This window comes from Anopheles nili, chromosome 2, assembly GCF_943737925.1.
Source record: "Anopheles nili chromosome 2, idAnoNiliSN_F5_01, whole genome shotgun sequence".
Classification (NCBI taxonomy): Eukaryota; Metazoa; Arthropoda; class Insecta; order Diptera; family Culicidae; genus Anopheles; species Anopheles nili.
Window position 1 is genome coordinate 44746502 of NC_071291.1, and position 19216 is coordinate 44765717.

At 44.4% G+C, this 19216-nt stretch overlaps 2 protein-coding genes across 2 annotated transcripts; both read left to right on the top strand.

The window, feature by feature from the left end:
• The first annotated feature begins 1676 nt into the window (after positions 1–1676).
• LOC128731463 (ATP-binding cassette sub-family B member 6) lies at positions 1677–4661 on the top strand. Its single transcript, XM_053824624.1, has 4 exons — positions 1677–2889; positions 2976–3151; positions 3213–3418; positions 3545–4661. Exons 1-4 carry the CDS (start codon positions 1677–1679, stop codon positions 4506–4508), a joined length of 2559 nt encoding a protein of 852 aa, XP_053680599.1. The 3' UTR covers positions 4509–4661.
• A 7611-nt stretch (positions 4662–12272) lies between these two features.
• LOC128720194 (putative fatty acyl-CoA reductase CG5065) lies at positions 12273–19153 on the top strand. The gene is made up of 5 exons (XM_053813847.1): positions 12273–12291; positions 16894–17614; positions 17690–18235; positions 18339–18596; positions 18686–19153. Exons 2-5 carry the CDS (start codon positions 16989–16991, stop codon positions 18858–18860), a joined length of 1605 nt encoding a protein of 534 aa, XP_053669822.1. The 5' UTR covers positions 12273–12291; positions 16894–16988; the 3' UTR covers positions 18861–19153.
• The last annotated feature ends 63 nt before the right edge of the window (positions 19154–19216 follow it).

A 19216-nucleotide genomic window follows, 5' to 3' on the forward strand; every position in this document is an offset into this window, starting at 1 on the left:
CTAAGCAGCCCTGCAAATTATCGATTAAAAAAACAACTTTCGCTTTCATTGCAAGTAGTTAAATTTTAATGATAGTCGTTTATATTCCCACACACTTTTCGTTTAGTACAAAAAAGTAAAAGATCTGGTAAGAATGGGATTACTTCTTATTTTACTATATTAATCCATACTGGATTGAGCTGTTGTACATCCTGACCGATGGCGATCAGCTGTCAGAGTAAATTAAACAGAAATGTCATTGTTTGCCTTTTTGTTATCTTTCCTCGGTGCATTGTAGTGGTTCGGCGGTTCGCTCTTGTTCTGTTTCATTAAGCGAATTATTTTCCAGCAATGACTGTAGTATTACTAAACTAGGTGGAGTTGGATAATGCAAGCGTATTCCAGCTCAAGTGGGGAAGCAATTTGTTGAAATAGTGAGTATCCAGTGTACGGTGTTTATTGTGTAGTGTTATTGTGATCAATATCCATTTGAAAAAAAACAACATACTTGAGCAACTATTTTGACCGGTGATGAAAAGAAAAAATCACCACGAAAAGAATCTCGATGGGCACTATTTTCTATGCGTTAATTGTTTGTTTCACACCGATTCCCCGCGATACGACCATTCGTTCTGCTTTGCCTAATTAAATTCCGACGGAGAAAGCCTTGCACCGTCATCGTGATGTAATGAAAGTGACTACTGCGTATACACTATCCAAAGTCACCCCGATGCTATCGCCCGCAAAACCAGTGCCATCAAATCATGCCTCTGTGCCATGAAAGCATATTATCTGCATGTTAATGTGAATTGCGATACGCATATAGATCACATTTGTGATCTGATCTTTTGCAAAGCGACAAACGAGTAGTGTGTGCAGTTGGGTTCTAATTTTTTTACAATCAATAAATCTAGAAATATCCTTTGTGATGGATCCTACCAAATGCTTTCTTTTTCTAATTAAATAAAAAAGGTTCATACGTGCACTGTTCATCACTGTTTCTAGCAGCAATTTAGTCTTCAATTTCTTTTATTACGTCAAAATGAACACTCCAATGAATCATAAATGCCGAAGTGATGAAACTAGAAATTTTAATCTCCAACATGGAACGACCGATAAGCTGCTGATACTTTGTGTTGTTGAAGTGGACTCCTGTGTATCAATATGGACGTTTTTCTAACTGTAGCAGGGCAGCAATTGATATGAAAATATTTAATCTTCAAACGACGTGCAATGTTCAACGATGTAAAGCTAAATCATCAATTACCTTTATTCTCAACCGCCATGGCACCGTAGTGCCTGCGATTATGCAGATCATAGAATGCAACGATAACAAGTCCATCTGTCGTAACGTTCCGAAATATGTCATGACCCATATGGGAAGCATTGCCATGCTTGCAAATCCTCCAAGACGTCTTTGGATTGCAACACTTCGTTCAATGTGATAAGCCCTCTGGTTGATGGCTGTGTTATCGTACAACGTGATTATGCAAATCCCCTCGCCTAAGCGGCTTTCGACACCTAGAATTGATCATTTTCGAAAATGCACCATTAGTACCGATTCAACACGTGGCAGGTTGTGTGGTGCTGTTGTATTCGACGAACCTAACGCAGCTTCGTACAAAAAATCTCTTTTCAGTTTGAACGACCGTTAGCTTAAATCTACCTGAAGTGCGACCAGCATCAGCGGCCCCAACATGCTCCAGTACTGTCCAAATGGCACGTCCATGGACGTGGTGTGGGACAAACATGGCGTTTCCCAATGTTTCATGGATACGGTTTCCATGGGGATGATTGGAGGATTTCTGCTCGTATTTGGCACGCTGCAACTCATCATGTACCTGCGCTATGCGACGGATGCTGATCATCAGCGAATCAGAAAGTCCAACTTGTACAACTTCCAACTGTTTCTGCTCGTGGTAATGCCACTACTCACAGTCACACGGTTCGTGCTGGAAGGATTCTTCTTTGAAGGAGCGCGCGTGTACGGCTTCATGATACTATCCGTCTTGGTGGCCTTGTTCGTTTACCCGTTCTCGATCGTGCTGCTGGTAAAAGAGCGCTATTACCTGTTGCCATCTGTGCCCACACATGGCCACGGTTTGGTACTACTCATTTTCTGGACGATGGTGTTTGTGGTACAAAACGCTGCGTTCATTAATCTTAACTACCAACATGGATGGTTCCGGCTAGACACGCTGCAAGATAAGGTGGAATTCGTCATGTTTGTCTCGCGGTACGTGATCACGATGCTACTGTTCGTGATTGGGCTGAAAGCACCCGGCATATCATCGGCCAGGTTCTCCGAGGAGTACCAAACGATGCTCCCGGTGCAGGAAAATCGGTCCACATTCAGTAATGCTTGGACCAAAATGCGCACTCTGTTACCATTTCTGTGGCCGAAAAAGGATGTGCTACTGCAGTTTCGAGTCCTGTTTTGCTTCGTCCTACTCCTCGCCGGACGCGTGATCAATCTGTACGTGCCGATTTACAACAAGAAGATAGTCGACAGTTTGACCGAAAAACCGGTGGTGTTCCGCTGGGATTGGATCCTGATGTACGTCGGGTTCAAATTCCTCCAAGGAGGCGGCACAGGATCGATGGGATTGCTCAACAATTTGCGCAGCTTTCTTTGGATCCGCATTCAGCAGTACACGACGCGAGAAATCGAACTAGAGCTGTTCCGCCATCTCCACAGTCTATCGCTGCGGTGGCATTTGAACCGCAAAACGGGCGAAGTCCTGCGCGTTATGGATCGCGGCACGGACAGCATCAACAATTTGCTAAACTACATTCTTTTCTCCATCACACCGACGATCGTGGACATTTTGATTGCAGTCGTGTTCTTCATCATGGCCTTTAATTGGTGGTTCGGATTCATCGTTTTTCTAACGATGACATTATATATCGGTGAGATATAAAAAAACAGTAGCAGCAGCTTGACCGAGGGCGTGCAATTACGCGTGCGTCGATATTTATTTGTTTTATGTTTCCAGCTGCTACGATTCTGGTGACGGAGTGGCGCACGAAATTCCAACGCCGCATGAACTTGGCCGATAACCAGCAAAAGGCGCGCAGTGTCGATTCGCTACTCAACTTCGAAACGGTCAAGTACTACGGCGCTGAGCAGTACGAGGTTGACTGTTATCGGGACGCGATTCTGAAGTTTCAGGTATGTGCATGCTCTTATCACCATGTGACCATCTATAAAATGTTGCATTTTAACATTGCAGGACGAAGAATGGCGTTCCATTATCACGTTGAATATTCTCAACACAATGCAAAATATCATCGTTTGCGGTGGGCTGCTGGCTGGTTCACTTCTGTGCGCGTATCTCGTGGTGTACGAGGAAGGTTTAACCGTAGGAGACTACGTTTTGTTTGCCAGCTATATTATCCAGCTTTATGTCCCTCTGAATTGGTTCGGTACATTCTACCGGTAAGTAAGCAAACAATATTTTTGGGCTCATTTTTTGCTCCAAGAAGTAGCATCAGATTGGTGCAAAAATGGGAAAAGTTGTTCTAAAACGCTGACATCACTTTTTTTTGCTTTTCTTTTTCACAGTGCAATTCAGAAAAATTTTGTTGACATGGAAAATATGTTTGATCTGATGCGCGAAGATCAAGAAGTACTCGATGCCCCGGGAGCAAGTGAGCTGCTGGTCGTCCGTGGCGGAATAGATTTCAACGATGTTACGTTCGGTTACAACGCCGAACGGTTCGTGCTGCGCAATGTTAGCTTCACCGTACCCGCCGGTAAAACGGTGGCCATTGTTGGCCCTTCGGGTGCGGGTAAGAGTACGATAATGCGGCTTCTGTTCCGGTTCTATGATATCGACAGTGGTTCGATATCGGTAGACGGACAGAACATCAAAACCATCCGCCAAGCCTCTCTGCGGCAAGCGATCGGTGTAGTGCCACAAGATACGGTACTGTTCAACAATACGATCAAGTACAACATCCAATATGGGCGGGTGGGTGCGCCAGACGCAGATGTTATTATGGCAGCGAGAAGTGCCGACATTCACGATCGGATTCTCACATTCCCGGAGAAGTACGACACGCAGGTTGGTGAGCGGGGACTGCGATTGAGTGGAGGCGAAAAACAACGAGTGGCGATTGCGCGAACCATCCTAAAAGCTCCATCGATTGTGCTGCTAGATGAAGCGACGAGCGCGCTGGATACACAAACGGAACGGAACATCCAGTCGGCTCTGGCAAAGGTGTGCGCCAACCGAACAACGATCATTATCGCGCATCGTCTGTCGACGATCATTCACGCGGACGAGATTATTGTGCTGAAAGAAGGATCGATTGTGGAACGAGGACGCCACGATTTGCTGCTCGAACGGGATGGAGTGTACGCTGAAATGTGGAATCAGCAATTGAAAAATCTGGAATTAGGACCAAACGCCGGGAACGATGGCGCAGAAACTAGCGAGCAACTAGCTAATGGTACGCCAAATGGAACGCCCAACAAACTCCCTGCAATAGCACCAGCAAACAATCATCGTCATCATCATCATTGAAACTTTGTTTAAAGCTTGTTAGCGGGTCCTTTTTCCATTGCAGTAGCGAATGATATGTGATAGTGCAGGCCTGAATCGGAAAAATACAATGGAACATTTTAAACCAACCATTCGAATTACGTGCAAATTGACTCTTAACGTGTATGTGTACAAATAGCCTTTTAAATGATTGTACGGTGATGAAAAATATAAAAATGGATTAAACAAATACAAGAAACAGGTAGTGTGTGATACTTATCCATTTCGCGATGATGATCGTCGTTGTCGAAACTCAAGCGTATTTATTCCCTTCAGCGTACAAAAACTTTTATTTGAATTGTTCTTAAACAGATGTTTTACTTACATATCCGATGTTACAAACGATCGCTTACCGGTTCGGGTAACCTCCAGCAAGAAAAGCTTATAGATTGATCCATCCCGTGCCGTTCTAATGGAAAGGCAAGCCCACCGGTGTCTGGGGAGTCTGATTCACAGCACAACAGTGATGGTATCACACAGGTCATAGATCCCTTCATTGTCCATTGTGCTGTATTGACTCTTCCATTGCTATTCAACACATTCGGAGTCGAAACATTTCAGAGCATCTTCCTAAGACCAAGAGTTTTTCGCAGGTTTTGTTATGTCTAAGATGGCTATACGCGTTCTCAAACTATAGATATTTTTTATATCTTAAGTTACGATCGTCACAACAAGCTTTGATAAATCAGCTTTGATCGTCACAACACAATTTGATGTAAGTTTCTTTAAGCTACGAAGATTCTTAAAGGTACAGCGTTTTTTCTATCACTAGTAAATCACGCTACGTGGATTCCTGTTCGCATTTGTTAGCGAGAAAACAGGTATATATTAAAAATTTTTCACGTACAAATATTTGTTGCTGGCCAAATATTATGGCTAGCCAAAAAACAATGAACAAACGAGCTTACTTTCGGCAATAGAGGGAAAAAAAGTTGAACAAGTACACACAGCTTCAGCAGCGTGAGCAGCCGCAAAGCGTCTCATGAACGTGTTACGACACCGTGCCTATTTAGCATGGGCCCTGTAGGTCAGGGACGTTCTTTGCCAATACATTTTTATGATCGCGTATCGTATTTTTTCCACCCCCATTTACCGGTGCCCTAGTGCCACTCATCAAAAGCCCTCAAAGTCAAAGCCACAGGTGACGAGACAGGTGGCGAACGGAACGGGTGCAATCTGACCACCTCACGAGTTCCGTGGGTCACCTCACTGCAGCATTTAACGTTCAAACCTCCATCATATCTGCCCGGTTGAGAGAAGGGAGCAAAAAAAAAACCTCATTACACTCGTAACTAATTACGGCGCACATGAAGGAATTTCATGTGAACGAGCGACGTGTCGGTGTTGGCTGCGAGGGAACAGTCCCAAAAAAATCGCAGATCCCATGAAAACTAACCCACGGTGCTGGCATGTGTATTTTTGTGTATTTGGACGTTTAAAATGTTGAGCGTTGAGTTAGCATTCCAGGGGAAAAATGGGGTTTACATCAAACAGAACACTCCCCAAGCAAGGGCACTCCCTATGAATGAGACGCTTCCGATCAATTAACATGTCGTCAATTGAGGTTCCGAAGATACGCAAATAGCAAACTTCTGCAAAGTACTCCGATATAAGTGACGTCGGACTATCCGAAACACGGCAACGAAAACACCGCGATAAACAGAACGTAAATTAGCCAAATAAATCAAACAAATTTACCAACAGAACGATGCTTTTTGTATGCTTCTTTTAACAAATTTAATTTGCCATGTGATGTAAGACACATATTTTGCGCTTAACGTGGGTCCATTAGACCGCACCTAGCAAGGCCATTTTCCACGCTCTAATGCCACGTTCCTGCGACTGTAAACCACCAAACACCGAAAAATCAATCCATCGCAAATCACCCAATTTGTCGGGCCACAGAGCTCGATTTCATTGCCGGGCATGCCGTTATGCACCTTGTGAGAGAAACGCGTTGCATTGCGGGTAGCATGCAGTCTGCATCTAATGCCTAATGTCCCAGGCTGTACGATCATTCAGCTCACATTGCCCCGACCAGTTGCATTTTGCTGCAAATGCATTGTTCGGTGGTGGCGACGTTCGCGAATTGGCGTATTTGAATTGCAGCGAAAACGAACACCCAATGCATGCCAGTAAACCGTTGTGACCTTCCCTGTCGTGGTGCATTCTTAGTGCCAGCTCGCACCCCCTAATTCGAGCCAGGCGGCCAGTGCAACGACTGCAAGTGCATTTGCAACAACTGCAACGACAGTGCACCCACCGACGTGGGCTTGATTAATGATCTGCGAAGCCAGGGCAGGCAGGCTGGCACATCTAATGACTTCTCTCACCACCAAGTGTCTCGTGCGTAACTGGCAACACCTCGCTCGTGGCCGGTTCTGTTTGTTTGCAATGGTTCCCGGCGCGTCTACGGCCACGCAATAGATTCGTGTGAGGCAATGACTGCACTGGCGGCTTTTTTTACGATCTCCACCCATAAAGCATTATTTAGAGAAATGATATGTTTATTGTCGCACCCAAATGCCCGACTCCGGGCTTGGTCGGTGCAATATTCAAAGCGAAATACTTCGGCATGGTTGAGTCGGCAGCTACGCCGGTCAGTGCAATATGGGGATCGTGTGCAGCAATTGCATCGCAACAGCGTGATAGATCGTACTTATCGTTGCATTGGGTAACGATTAGAAACTATCCAAATCAACATGGAAGGTTAATTTGCATCGTTACGTTGGTGTAAAACCTTTTGGTGTGGAGGAAAATATACCTAAACACTTCCGGTGGTTCTTCGCAACCGGCAAGTTAGCGAAATCCATTCTGCAATCTGCACAGTCTGCTGCAACAGCTAGATCAACAGAAATCATACGACACTTCTAGGATCGATCACTTGATCATGCGCACTAGGATCGAGGAGGAGATCATCCAACTCGAGGATAACCAACCATAACCAAAGCATTTCCCAAGAACACTTGGATTTAGGAGCAACCATTGCTGTGCGAATATTCCCAGTGGAATGAATCATATTGACTGGGATTGTGGGTGTGATTGCAGCCACGATAAACTTTTTTCCAATTTCAAATTTGATGACTTAATCCCGACTTTGGAGGTTATTGTTGCGGCAGGTCCATCGTTCTACTTGGAGATTTCGATTCGTAACACAAGTACTAGAAAGCGATGATCGGGAAAGACCTAGGAATGCTCCATCACCATCGATGCTGCTCGGATGGTTGTTTCCCTTTTCAAACATAGTTAAAACGTACCAGGTATCAGTGTTTCTTTGCAGCTCATAGACGAAACGTAAATTGATCTAATTACTGCTGAGTACATACATCTACATAACACATATGATGTGAGGACATAGCTGTTGGGTGCGTAAGAATATTCAATTGGTCCTGTTGCTGAAACCGGAAGGACCCCCTTCATTCAGACGCATGCTTATTACAATGGATAAAGTATACGCGCTGATAATGCTCGAATTACTAAGTAATCAACTACCCTCCATTGCCTGGTCAGGTGATTCGGGATGAAGTTAAAAGTGGGACCAGCAAACGATGTCCTTCGACCACTTTAAAAAAAGGCTTTAAGATAATTTAAGTCCCAGCTGGAAGTATGTTGTAGTGGTATCATAGTAGATAGAAATAAAGCAACCGTTTAAATATATAATAGGCGAAACTTCTCCTAGATCCAATGATGCATCATAACTTATTGGAGGGGCAATATTGGTACCAACGTTATAGAACGTAGATTCAGTGTGATACGATCATGTTTTCCGTAGGATGCGCGGTTGGTTGATTTCCTGAATAAACTTACTGCTTTTCTGACCCTTTTGTGTATTAAGTACATTAATGTGAAGGTGCTTATTTCGTCAACGACCCTTCCTTCAACATCAGTGTCTACGATGTCTACAGCGGATCGATCCAGTTCTTGTAGGGACTCGAAGGTCACTCTTGACTTTCGGCTGGCTACGTCCCGTCACTGCTGAGACACTGAGGCGGAAGTCGAATTACTTACTGAGTAACGCAGGTTACTATAAATAGTGCATATAAAACGAAAACGAAGCTAACATTACGGAAACTCCGCACTCCCGCTCCGGCAGCAATTGGACAGTGTATGAAAAGTACTCGGAGATATAAGTACTAGATAAAAATATATGTTTTTTTTTTGAGTAATAAAATCCTCATATTTTATGCAACAGAAATCAAATGACTAGTAGAGCTTATAAATACAGGGTTAAACAATGCGAAGTGAATTTAAACTCCCCCCACTGGACGGTGGAAGCAATTGTATAATTTACTGTGTGCACCAAATGGCACCCTGTACCGATCGCTTAGATCGGTATCATCGTGACCTTGGGTCGCAAGTGATTGTATGTCTGGATGGATAACCTGCTGGATTTTCTATTCCAATAATTCACCGCCTGGGTAAGAAATAAAAGTAAACGTTAAAGCCAATTACATACAAATCGCACACTCATAAAACCAAACCGTAAAACTGACATGATCGTACTAATATGATCGATAGAATTCAATGCAAATCGAAAAGAGAAACGTATGTCAAGCATCACATAAGAAAGGTTCTGAAGGTTTAAAAACAGCCTACTTTAGTCTACCCGTGTTTTACAGAGCTGTGCTTGGGTTACATACCAATAAGCTGACCTTTGACTAAAAAACTAGAAACTTTTATTGGCATATTGAATGTCCAAAAAGCGAGTTAGTGTCTCTTATTGCGATGCAGTGCGAAACTCACCTGCTGTTCCTGCATCATAGGAGGCTATGATTCTCATGTGTGTACGATTTAAACAAATGAGAAAAAGAAAACCCACATAGGCTGTATCGCATTGCAAAGTCCCTTTTACTTTTTTTTACAAAGTCCCTTTTTTTTTGTTTTTTGTTTTGTTATTTTGCAATTTTAATTATGCACCACGTTGGCAGCTTATGCGACAGTGATTCAAGCAAAGCGGATACGTTAACGAAGGACGCGTGCTGATCGATTCCCTTCACGAGCTTTTCCTTTTTTACATGCCAAATTGCACACATTCGGCATCACAATACGAAATGTAGACAGAATCACACAATTGCCTGCATCCGTGTGCATACTCCGAGTAAATATGCATGTAATGTCAGATTGCAGAAACGATCACTTGCAACGTCGAACCAGTGTCAGTGATGCAACCGGAACGTAACGGAAGCCAATTTGCTTCTCCTTGTCCAGCGGCTAACCCATGCTCTCTCGAGTGTGTGTGCGGTTTTGCAGGCGAGGATCAGACCTTTAATTGATAGATTTAGCGTGCATGCAACTGAGGGGAACGTCATCGGGCGGGTTATCTGATTTTTTGACGCCCATTGCAACGTGCATCGTGCGGAACTGAAGTGCATAGATTTCGCACGGCACGGACCGATTAGCCACCGCTCCATCGACTTCATGGCATCGTTCGGTATGCCCAGATTAACATCGAGAATGCAATTCAATTTTTCAACGACGATCACGCCGAAGAAGCGCCACGGAGGCCTGCCTAATTGCCGCTAGGCATCGAGCCCAGTGACGCTCGGTAATGGGTGGGAATTGCATGTAATCTTCATTCGTCGTGGAGTCCGGGTCACGCCGCCAGAGGAATCCGCACTGGGCACTTATTGTGGGCAGTGCAAGCATCCCTTGCCCGAACGTCGACGTGGCCCGAGGTTTGATTCTTGAGTAATTGAATTCCAACTGCTTCGTGGTATATGTGAGCCAGAGGGTAGCGTTGTTTGGTTTGCCGGCTAGTAGGTGTAATAAAAATGAATTTACTACGTATCGCAAAGTACCGCGTTTTACCATCTCGGGCATCTCGCAGGAGGGACGCCCTAGCTGCATAAAGGTTAGTAGGACATCTATCTTTGCTTCGGGTGGGAGACAAAACGTGCCGCAGTAAACGGCTCTTAAAATCGCTAATGTACCTCGGGGCGGTCCAATTAGGAATGAGTTGTTTCGGTGGATTGATAACGAAAGTAGCGCTCACAGTGGATTCGTCGTCTAATGTACTTCATTTGAGGTCTAATGTACTTTAGTTGGTGACAACCCACCGGAGGCGTCTGTCTTCGCGCCAAAATGAACTGTAATTTCACCCATGAAGCAGTTCAATTACTTACAGTAAAACAAGTAACACAAAAAGGAACAATTTTGGGATTGAAAATAGTTCGTTAGTTATAGCACCTATAAATCTTTTCGCTTGACACTCGTGAATAAATGATAATATGTTATTATTAGCTAATACATATCGTTTTATTATTCGTTATTTATTCCTTACTTATGCCAGTGATCGACGAATATGATCGTCTACTATTTACATCATATTTAAGAAAACTAATCTGTGAAATGAATTCACTGAGCTATCAATATTATCCACCAATATGTGCAAAGATTATCTACTTATATTGTTGTTTCCGCTACTCGAAATCAAACTTTGTTTCATCAAAAACATAGTAATAACATATTTCGTTCAATTTTTTTCTTATTTAATAAGAATGCCTCCAGTTTACACCGGAACAATTTTCTAGAAAAATCAAGAAAAATCCAGAAACATTTAGATACGTTGGAACCGCCCTCCCTGCTTGAAAAACAGCCATCATAAGGCAAACCTGGAAAATACCCCAAAACAGGAATCCAATTTCCGTTAACTTTTGGGGTACAAGGTGTAGGGAGTTCCCGATACTTCCCCCTATTTTGAGGTGACACCACACGCGCATTCACTAACATTTTGTCGACAATAATATTCGTTCATCTAACGACGATCGCCTGTACGCAGTTACATAGTGAATATTTCGTTTTTCAACGAACGTTTTCTTTGAATGAATCACATGTTCGCATGGTGGAGGATGTTGACGATCGATCCTCCAGCCTGTTTTCACCGCGAACGAAACACGCAAACACGGGGGCGAAATTTCGCCGCCTCAAGTTCATCAGCAGCAGGACAACTGGCAAAACCAGAATCAGAATTGGGTCGCCAGGATGACCTTGAAAGATACCGGCGCACGAATAACACCGATCGACCCCGAGATTACCCTCGATGATGACGATGCGCAGCGCTGCCATCGCATCGCGTAATAGCGTTATCTCCCTCGGGCAGAATGTCGTCCGCACCGGTGCAACAGGCAGCGGCCATTTCGTGGCCTGACCTTTCCAGCCGCTCTGACGTAGCGGTCCCGCTGTCCCGAAGAATGCGGTATGATCGCGCACTACGGGACTGGTTGGTGTAGGTCGAATTTTGCAGAGCGAAAAAGGAAAGCCAAACCTCGGCTTGCATCATGGCCTACGCGGATGCCTGCGATGGGTTTCCCTTCGACGGGGCGCGGCGTGGAATGGTGGGAAGTGGCGGGATATGGGTGTTCTTGTAATTTGTAAACAGTCGCCTACTTTGCTGCAGCCGTCAGCAACATATGCAGCCAGTCGTGTCAGTCCAACGATAGCGCCCTGTGACGCTTTCTGGCTCGTGCGTGAAGTTATATCTGAGCTGCGGCGTGGTTCGCGCTGCTCAGTCGCATGTGGAAAGTCTCACGGAACGGTCGATCAGCTCGGTAGACCATTGGCAGACACAAACGGTTCAGTTGATCGGTGATCCCACACAGTCCTTGTGCTAGTGTCGATCGTGAAAAATTGCGCCGTTCTGGCTCTAATAATGTGGGGTGGCATCTGTAATTGCAGTGTTTACTAAGAAGACGATACGACGCGTCTGTCAACCGCGGGCAAGTGATCGTGTAGAGCGTGCACGTGTAGCGTTACTGTAGTGGAAAAGGTAGGCATAGCTGAGGGCTATATGCAAACGGTTGAAATTAGCGAAACGTATAAAATTATCTAAGTGAGTTGACTTGAGGCGCATGAGGCTTGTGGCAGCAGTTCAAACTGTATTAATACGGTGTCTCCCAAGAACGACATGTATACGTTTGCAGAAGTCAGTGATATACACTTGAAATTGTCTGCGAAGTGAAAGAATAGAACTTAAAGACAACTTCTCGGTACATTTATGTTATGCATGTTTTGATGTTTTCATTGCAACGCGAACGTAACGCAATCCATATAACTATTTTTGTTTGCGCAGCGATAAAAACGCTGCTCAACGTTGATTAAGATGCTGAAGTAAAGCTCTCTTCCAGTGAAAAACACGCTACATAAATGAGTGAAAAAATTAGACGCAAAAAAATGCTAACGTTCAAAGTTTGAAACATATCCCTTAATTTTTTATAATGAATATCCTTACCTACCATTGGTATGAAAGCCCCTTTTTTTAAAACCACTACTTCTGATTGGCTATAAGCTCCTTTCTTGGGAAGGTACCGTTCCGGGACACGCGCGTGAAACATCCCGATGGCCTTAAAAATCTTGAAGATCGCTTGCAGATCGATCAAGCGGTCGACCCTCGTGTCCCTAAGTGAATTTGCGGTCGTCCTTACTCAAATTGGCTTGACTGTGCTCTTTCGATCACGGACTGCATTCGCTTGAGAAACCCATCATGCAAGAAAAGGAACGACTTTGCCGTGGTTAAAACAAGTAATGTAGGGAGAAGTTGATGTATAAGAGTCATGCAATTGACAGTGATACGCAGGACGACAGCAGCGGGAAAAACATTTAGGGTACAGGAAGTACACTTAAATTTTATCGAAGGACACACGGATATTAACATCCGATCTCTTTCTGCAAATCATAAAACTTTCATGATCCTCTCCGTGTAAACGTAATCGGCTTGCCAATTAAATGGTCAATACACGTATTCAAGGTAAACCGAGTGATGGTGCTAAATTCCATGGTCTTCCGCATTTCACTTGCTGTATTCAAAAGTCACTGAAACCCTATGCCAAAGGAAGGACCTTCAAAACTGGATTCAGATGGTACTTGTGTTCTTTATTCTCACAATTCTGTATCATTGATTTTGATTGCTGGAGTGGTTCTTCTCAATCTTAGTAAATTGTAGTACCGACAACTACAAGCCATATTAAAAACTCAATAGTATAATCTTCAAAGAATGGAAATTAAACCCTGACACCTGTTCGACGATGGTAAATGTATTGCCCTTTGCCAAATTTTCAATTTCAATGCTCTTCACAGTGACTCTATTGTTGCTAAATTCTTAAGGCTTGTACAGCCGAATTTGGTATTGCTCTATTTGATAAGGATACATATATATATATATATATATATATATATATATATATATATATATATATATATATATATATATATATATATATATATATATATATATATATATATATATATATATATCTTTCTGTCGTTCATTATGATATTCATTGGATGGTGGAAATTAAAAATTCACTTTGAAAATTTACTTTTGTTACATGATGGGGATGATGTCAAAAGCATTTGTATTCTGCAAATGTAGCCGTAGGGAATATGTTACGATTACCCATGGGCCCTCTCGATTGCGACACTCATTTATTATGTATCCAGCGGAATTGTTGTCATATCGGTTTTCTTTACATTGTTGGCAAGGAGTATTTATATGGTTCAAAGAAATAATGCTCCTGCTATGTAATAAATTTGAGGCTTTATATGCTCCTGATACATCTAAAATTATTATCCTATTAATTTATTATTATTTGAACACTTATAACATTTTCAATGATCTTAAGTCCGCTTATTTGTATCTTCTCATGTAATTTTTTAAATACCCACCAAACATTCAGCATGTTCTGTTAAGCTTTAAAATATGCAGTACAAAAATATTTGTCTTCATATGCATCGCGATGCGAACGGCGTCGATTTATTCTGGCACGCAGGATCCCACGCGACGCATGCTGACTCTCAATAAACATATCGATCGCGGTGGATATCGGATTAACGTTTTACTATTCCTATCACTCTCCGCTTCAAACATGACTATTGCATTACCAATGGCGTTTCATTGGAACACCTTAGGCCATGCCGATCGGCCTACGCCCGACGACTATTGATGTGGCATTGCGGACAGAACTATAACTTCCTATACTTTAATTACGTGCCATTATTATGTACACTGCATAGCCAAAAAAAGTCATAGTTCGTCCTTGCCGGTTCCATTCCCAGTGCAGCTGTTAGCGGCATCACATTTGGGTACCCCTAAATGACGTTGTTCGAGACTTGATAAGGCACAGGTTCGTTTGCTATACCAACGCTGCAGTCTCTCGAATTAAATACCCACACGAGGTGAACGACCATTCGGTGGGTTCGTCACACGATTAGCATATGCGAATTCGATCGTTTGACCACTGCATTTGTGTATGTGTGTGTGTGTGACTGGTCGTGTTTTATAATATCCCCCATTGACCTTTATTAATAATTTCAAGTCCATGATAACTGTTTCATTGCCAGCCTGTCAAAAACCCGTGTGAAGATTTACACTTTATAGGCACCGAAACCGATGGCGTCCTCTTAAGGAGGACACCAATGTCGAATTCAGTTCGATTCAGCTCTCATGAGAGTGCTATAAATAATGATTAACTAATATTTCCCACAACGCTCAATGATCTCGCGTATGTGCTAAATCCCATTTTAAGTTAATATTTGCGAGCCATCCAATTACCTTCGTCCTGGCCCTAGACATGGAAAACCGGTAACACAGACCTTCTGTTCATGGTCACACTTGATCTTGCGCACGTAAAGACTCGTGCAGACTTTTCTCGTGAACCACCTCGAGATGAAGGAGTGCTGTGCATCGAAGCCCCAACGAAGGTCGACTGGATGAATTCGTTAATTTATCGTGATCCTTTACACGATCATCCTGATCACGATTATCGATGCTCTTTTCTGTTATCCTTGAACCTTGGAGACTTCACGGCAGGACTGTAAGAATTTGCTGCATGACGAGGGACAATAACGGCATATATTACTATTCGTTTCTATGAAACCCATGCGGAATATATCGTTCGATGTGCTATACTAGCTTACGTAAGAGATGCACGATAATGAGGGAGAAAATATACGTTGTTGTTTAGTAGCCATGGGCCAAAAGCGTATGGACGTCTGGTGCTTACTCACACCCGTACCGGTGCGCCTTGAATTGTTCGGAAAATTTATGATGAATAAAAAAAAAGCTCGATAATTGTAGGTCGGATCAAGAAGGTCACTAGTTAACCGTCGGTACTGTTTATAAATATTTTTTACCAGTGATTATTGTTTTCTTTTCACTACATTCACTGCATTTTACAAGTTTCTGTTGGCGCTTGCAACGTGTGCATGAGATGGGATTTATTTGACAGTGCTATCACGCTACTAGCACGGTATAAGCCATTTTCGAAACGAACGTGGGAGTTGACCTCGATCTTCGCGATGCATGCATGAAGTTGAGAATGACCCACAGCAGTTTGCCGTAGGCGATCTCGCAGCAGCGAAGAAGCAGCGATTGCATAAGCGTGATGACAATTTTCACTGCACTTTACACTTCGGTTTGTAAAGCTTGCAGAAAAGCTAACTGAAGCTTGTTTCTGGTTTTACTAGCTTTAAACGCATTTACGGCACACGACACGCCCAGCTGCGTACTGATTTTCGCCCCGAGAGCTGTAAACCGACGCTTCCATTACGCGGTGGGGCTTTTCAGAAAGTGCTAATAAACCTAAGCCAAAAGGCTCAGCAAAGACGCATCATTCAATTGATATCGTACCAATCGCTCGGCCCAACCATGCGATGGTGGCGTAACAGTACACATTCGAGCGACACCTAACTTCGAGGGACGATCGACGGATACAGCACGCAGTGCGTTAGAGTTTATCGATAGCCGTTAGTCGATGGTTTTGCAAATTCGATGAGCGAACGATGGGTCACACTGGATCTGTAGCATTGGCAAGTCGACAAGAGCGAACCGCTGACCAGTTTTAAACACGCCGGATCATCGAGGACGATTGCGAGACAAATACGCACGCAAATGAATGGCGCGTGTCGCATAAGTTTCCACACATAATGAGCCCCAGGTGCAGAGGAGTGATTGATAATCTATCGTTTTTTGTTGAGCCGAAATGATGCTTTCAATTTACGGTTGTTTTATAGCATTATGCTAATGCCATTCTTGCACATTTTTTCAAAATTAAATTACTTAGGAATATGATAGCATTTAAACTAGTCAGCAGTAAAGCTTCTTATGCCCCACACGGTGTACCTTTCTTATTATTTGTCGCGCAAACATTTACATAATTTATGAATTCTATAATCTATCGGTAATGAGCCGATCGGCACACACGCGGACATGATCATAGAAGAATTTCAGTTATTTCCCTCTCACTAACCTCAAGCGCGGAACATTATCAACCCGACAATTGGCAAAGAGATGCCGCTTGCACACATTCCATTCGGTGAATATCGCCAAGTAAATAATCAGCACTGTTTGCACAAATTAATTATTCGTCCACAGGAGCTAGCCGGAATCGAGGGATTCACGTGTCGCAATTCATTTACTGGCCTGTCCCACATCGTGCCGACAGGGACCAGTGACAGAACGGAACCGCCATGGATGAGGGGCACACAATGACGTCACTCCCGGACGTACAACCGGGCGGTATCGCCGAGGCGTACGCTGGACGATCGATTTTCATCACCGGCGCAACCGGTTTCATGGGCAAGATCATGGTGGAGAAGCTGCTGCGTGACTGCGGTGGCATCGAACGCATCTACCTGCTGATCCGCGCCAAAAAGGGCCTCGATCCGGCCCAGCGCAAAGACGAGTACGTCAAAAATCTGGTGTTCGATCAGGTACGCGAGAACCACAACGATCGGTTGGCGAAGATCCGGCTCATACGCGGTGACATCCTCAGCGAAGGGTTGGGTTTGAGCGATGAAGACCACCGGGAGCTGATTGAAAACGTCGACATGGTGTTCCATTGTGCCGCCAACGTGCGCTTCGATCAACACATTCGCCAGGCGGTGGACATCAATCTGAACGGGACGATCCGAGTTCTCGCGCTGGCGGAACAAATGCGCCGGCTGGTGTCGTTCGTGCACGTGTCCACAGCCTACTGCCAGTGTAATGAGGCCGTGCTGGAGGAGAAGTACTATCCTGCGCCACAGAACCCGGAAGGCGTTTCGAAGATGGTTGGCCTGCTCGACGACGACATTCTGGATCTCATCACGCCAAGGTGAGTTTGGGCGCGGGGGAAATCGGCTGCCACTTTCTGACCTCTGCAAACTCTCTTTACTTTTTGGACCGACAGACTGCTCAACAATCTGCCAAATACGTACGCTTACACGAAAGCACTCACCGAAGATCTGGTGTATCAATACAGGGGTAAGGTACCGATCGCGATCGCACGACCATCTATCGTGACGGCTACCATGCGGGAACCGTTTGCCGGTTGGGGTGAAGGTACCAACGGACCTACGGGGTTGCTTATCGGTGCCGGCCGGGGTGTTATCCGCAGCATGCACTGTAACGGCGAGTACCTGGCAGACTTTATGCCGGTGGACATTACGATGAACGCGATCATCGCGATCGGCTCGGAACGCGCGCGCAACTCGCGCAAGGATGAGGTTATGTACTACAATCTTACCTCGTCGGCAGACAATCCGATCAGCTGGGGTGAGGTGCTGGAGGGAGGCCGGAAAGTGCTGAACGAGAATCCCTTCTGCTTCGCCCTTTGGTACCCAGATGGGTCGATCAAGTCGAGCTACTTCTATCACATGCTGTGCGTCATCTTCTTTCACTACTTGCCTGCCTATTTAATCGACTTCTTGCTGATGCTGTTGCGCCGAAAGCCTTTGTAAGTGGCCAGTTTAGCCAATCGCTGAGCTGAGCAATGGTGTAGACGTGTGTGGGAACTTGTTCTAACATTCTTGTCGCACTCTTCTTTGGTGTCCCCACAGCCTAGTGAAAGTGCAGAAACGGATATCGGCGGGTTTGACGATACTGCAGTACTACACGACCAAGGAGTGGATTTTTCAGAGTGACAACACTAAAGCGTTGTATCGACGGCTTTCGCGTGACGATCGGAAGCGGTTTTACTTCGACGTGTCCGAAATCAACTACCAGAGCTATCTGTATGATTTCATACTCGGTGCGCGCAAGTACATCCTGAAGGAAGAACCGGAAACGTTGCCGAAAGCGCGCAAACTCCTTCGCAAGTAAGCTCACGAGCTGAACCTCTCGCATCCATTATGCTCAGTGCTGACTGGTGGGGAATACAACAATACTAATTGTTTGCTTGTTGCAGGCTTTACATCATGGATAAGATCGTCCAGGTGGGAGTGTACATGTTCGGACTGTGGCTGGCATGGACCTACATCGAGGTAGTCACCGGTTCGATTCAATTCGTCTTCGATGCCGCCATTACTGGGCTTCGAGGAAACGTACCTTCATCGTCGGACCCCGTCCGGCATGGACTTTGATTTCATCCGATTGGTTTGCCCAAAGGAATCCGGTAATTTCATCAAACAGTACCTACTGTAAAACGTAGCCAATATGGTCTGTGAAATATATGTATATTTACGACTTGATCGACGTGATGGTCACCTTTTCCGGGAGTGTTTCGGGTTTGTTGCAGCACATACATGGTTCTTCGATGGGACATCTTGCACCATTTCGTGCTACTTTAAGGAACCAGCGAAAAAAAAGCAACGATTCTATTTATAAGTGCTTCCACTCCAGCACCGCATCGATGCAAATGTGTACTCAGTGTATAATAGCAGTATCAATAAAGCTTTTTTGAATGAATGTATGATTTTATTGTATGATGTGTGTCTGG

Coding starts and splice junctions, on each gene's coding strand:
- LOC128731463 (XM_053824624.1), top strand. CDS start 1,677: ATGCTCCAGTACTGTCCAAATGGCACGTCCATGGACGTGGTGTGGGAC. Junction 3,152..3,212: donor ACGCGATTCTGAAGTTTCAG/GTATGTGCATGC, acceptor TTAACATTGCAG/GACGAAGAATGGCGTTCCAT. Junction 3,419..3,544: donor TGGTTCGGTACATTCTACCG/GTAAGTAAGCAA, acceptor TCTTTTTCACAG/TGCAATTCAGAAAAATTTTG.
- LOC128720194 (XM_053813847.1), top strand. CDS start 16,989: ATGGATGAGGGGCACACAATGACGTCACTCCCGGACGTACAACCGGGC. Junction 17,615..17,689: donor CTGGATCTCATCACGCCAAG/GTGAGTTTGGGC, acceptor TTGGACCGACAG/ACTGCTCAACAATCTGCCAA. Junction 18,236..18,338: donor CTGTTGCGCCGAAAGCCTTT/GTAAGTGGCCAG, acceptor GTGTCCCCACAG/CCTAGTGAAAGTGCAGAAAC.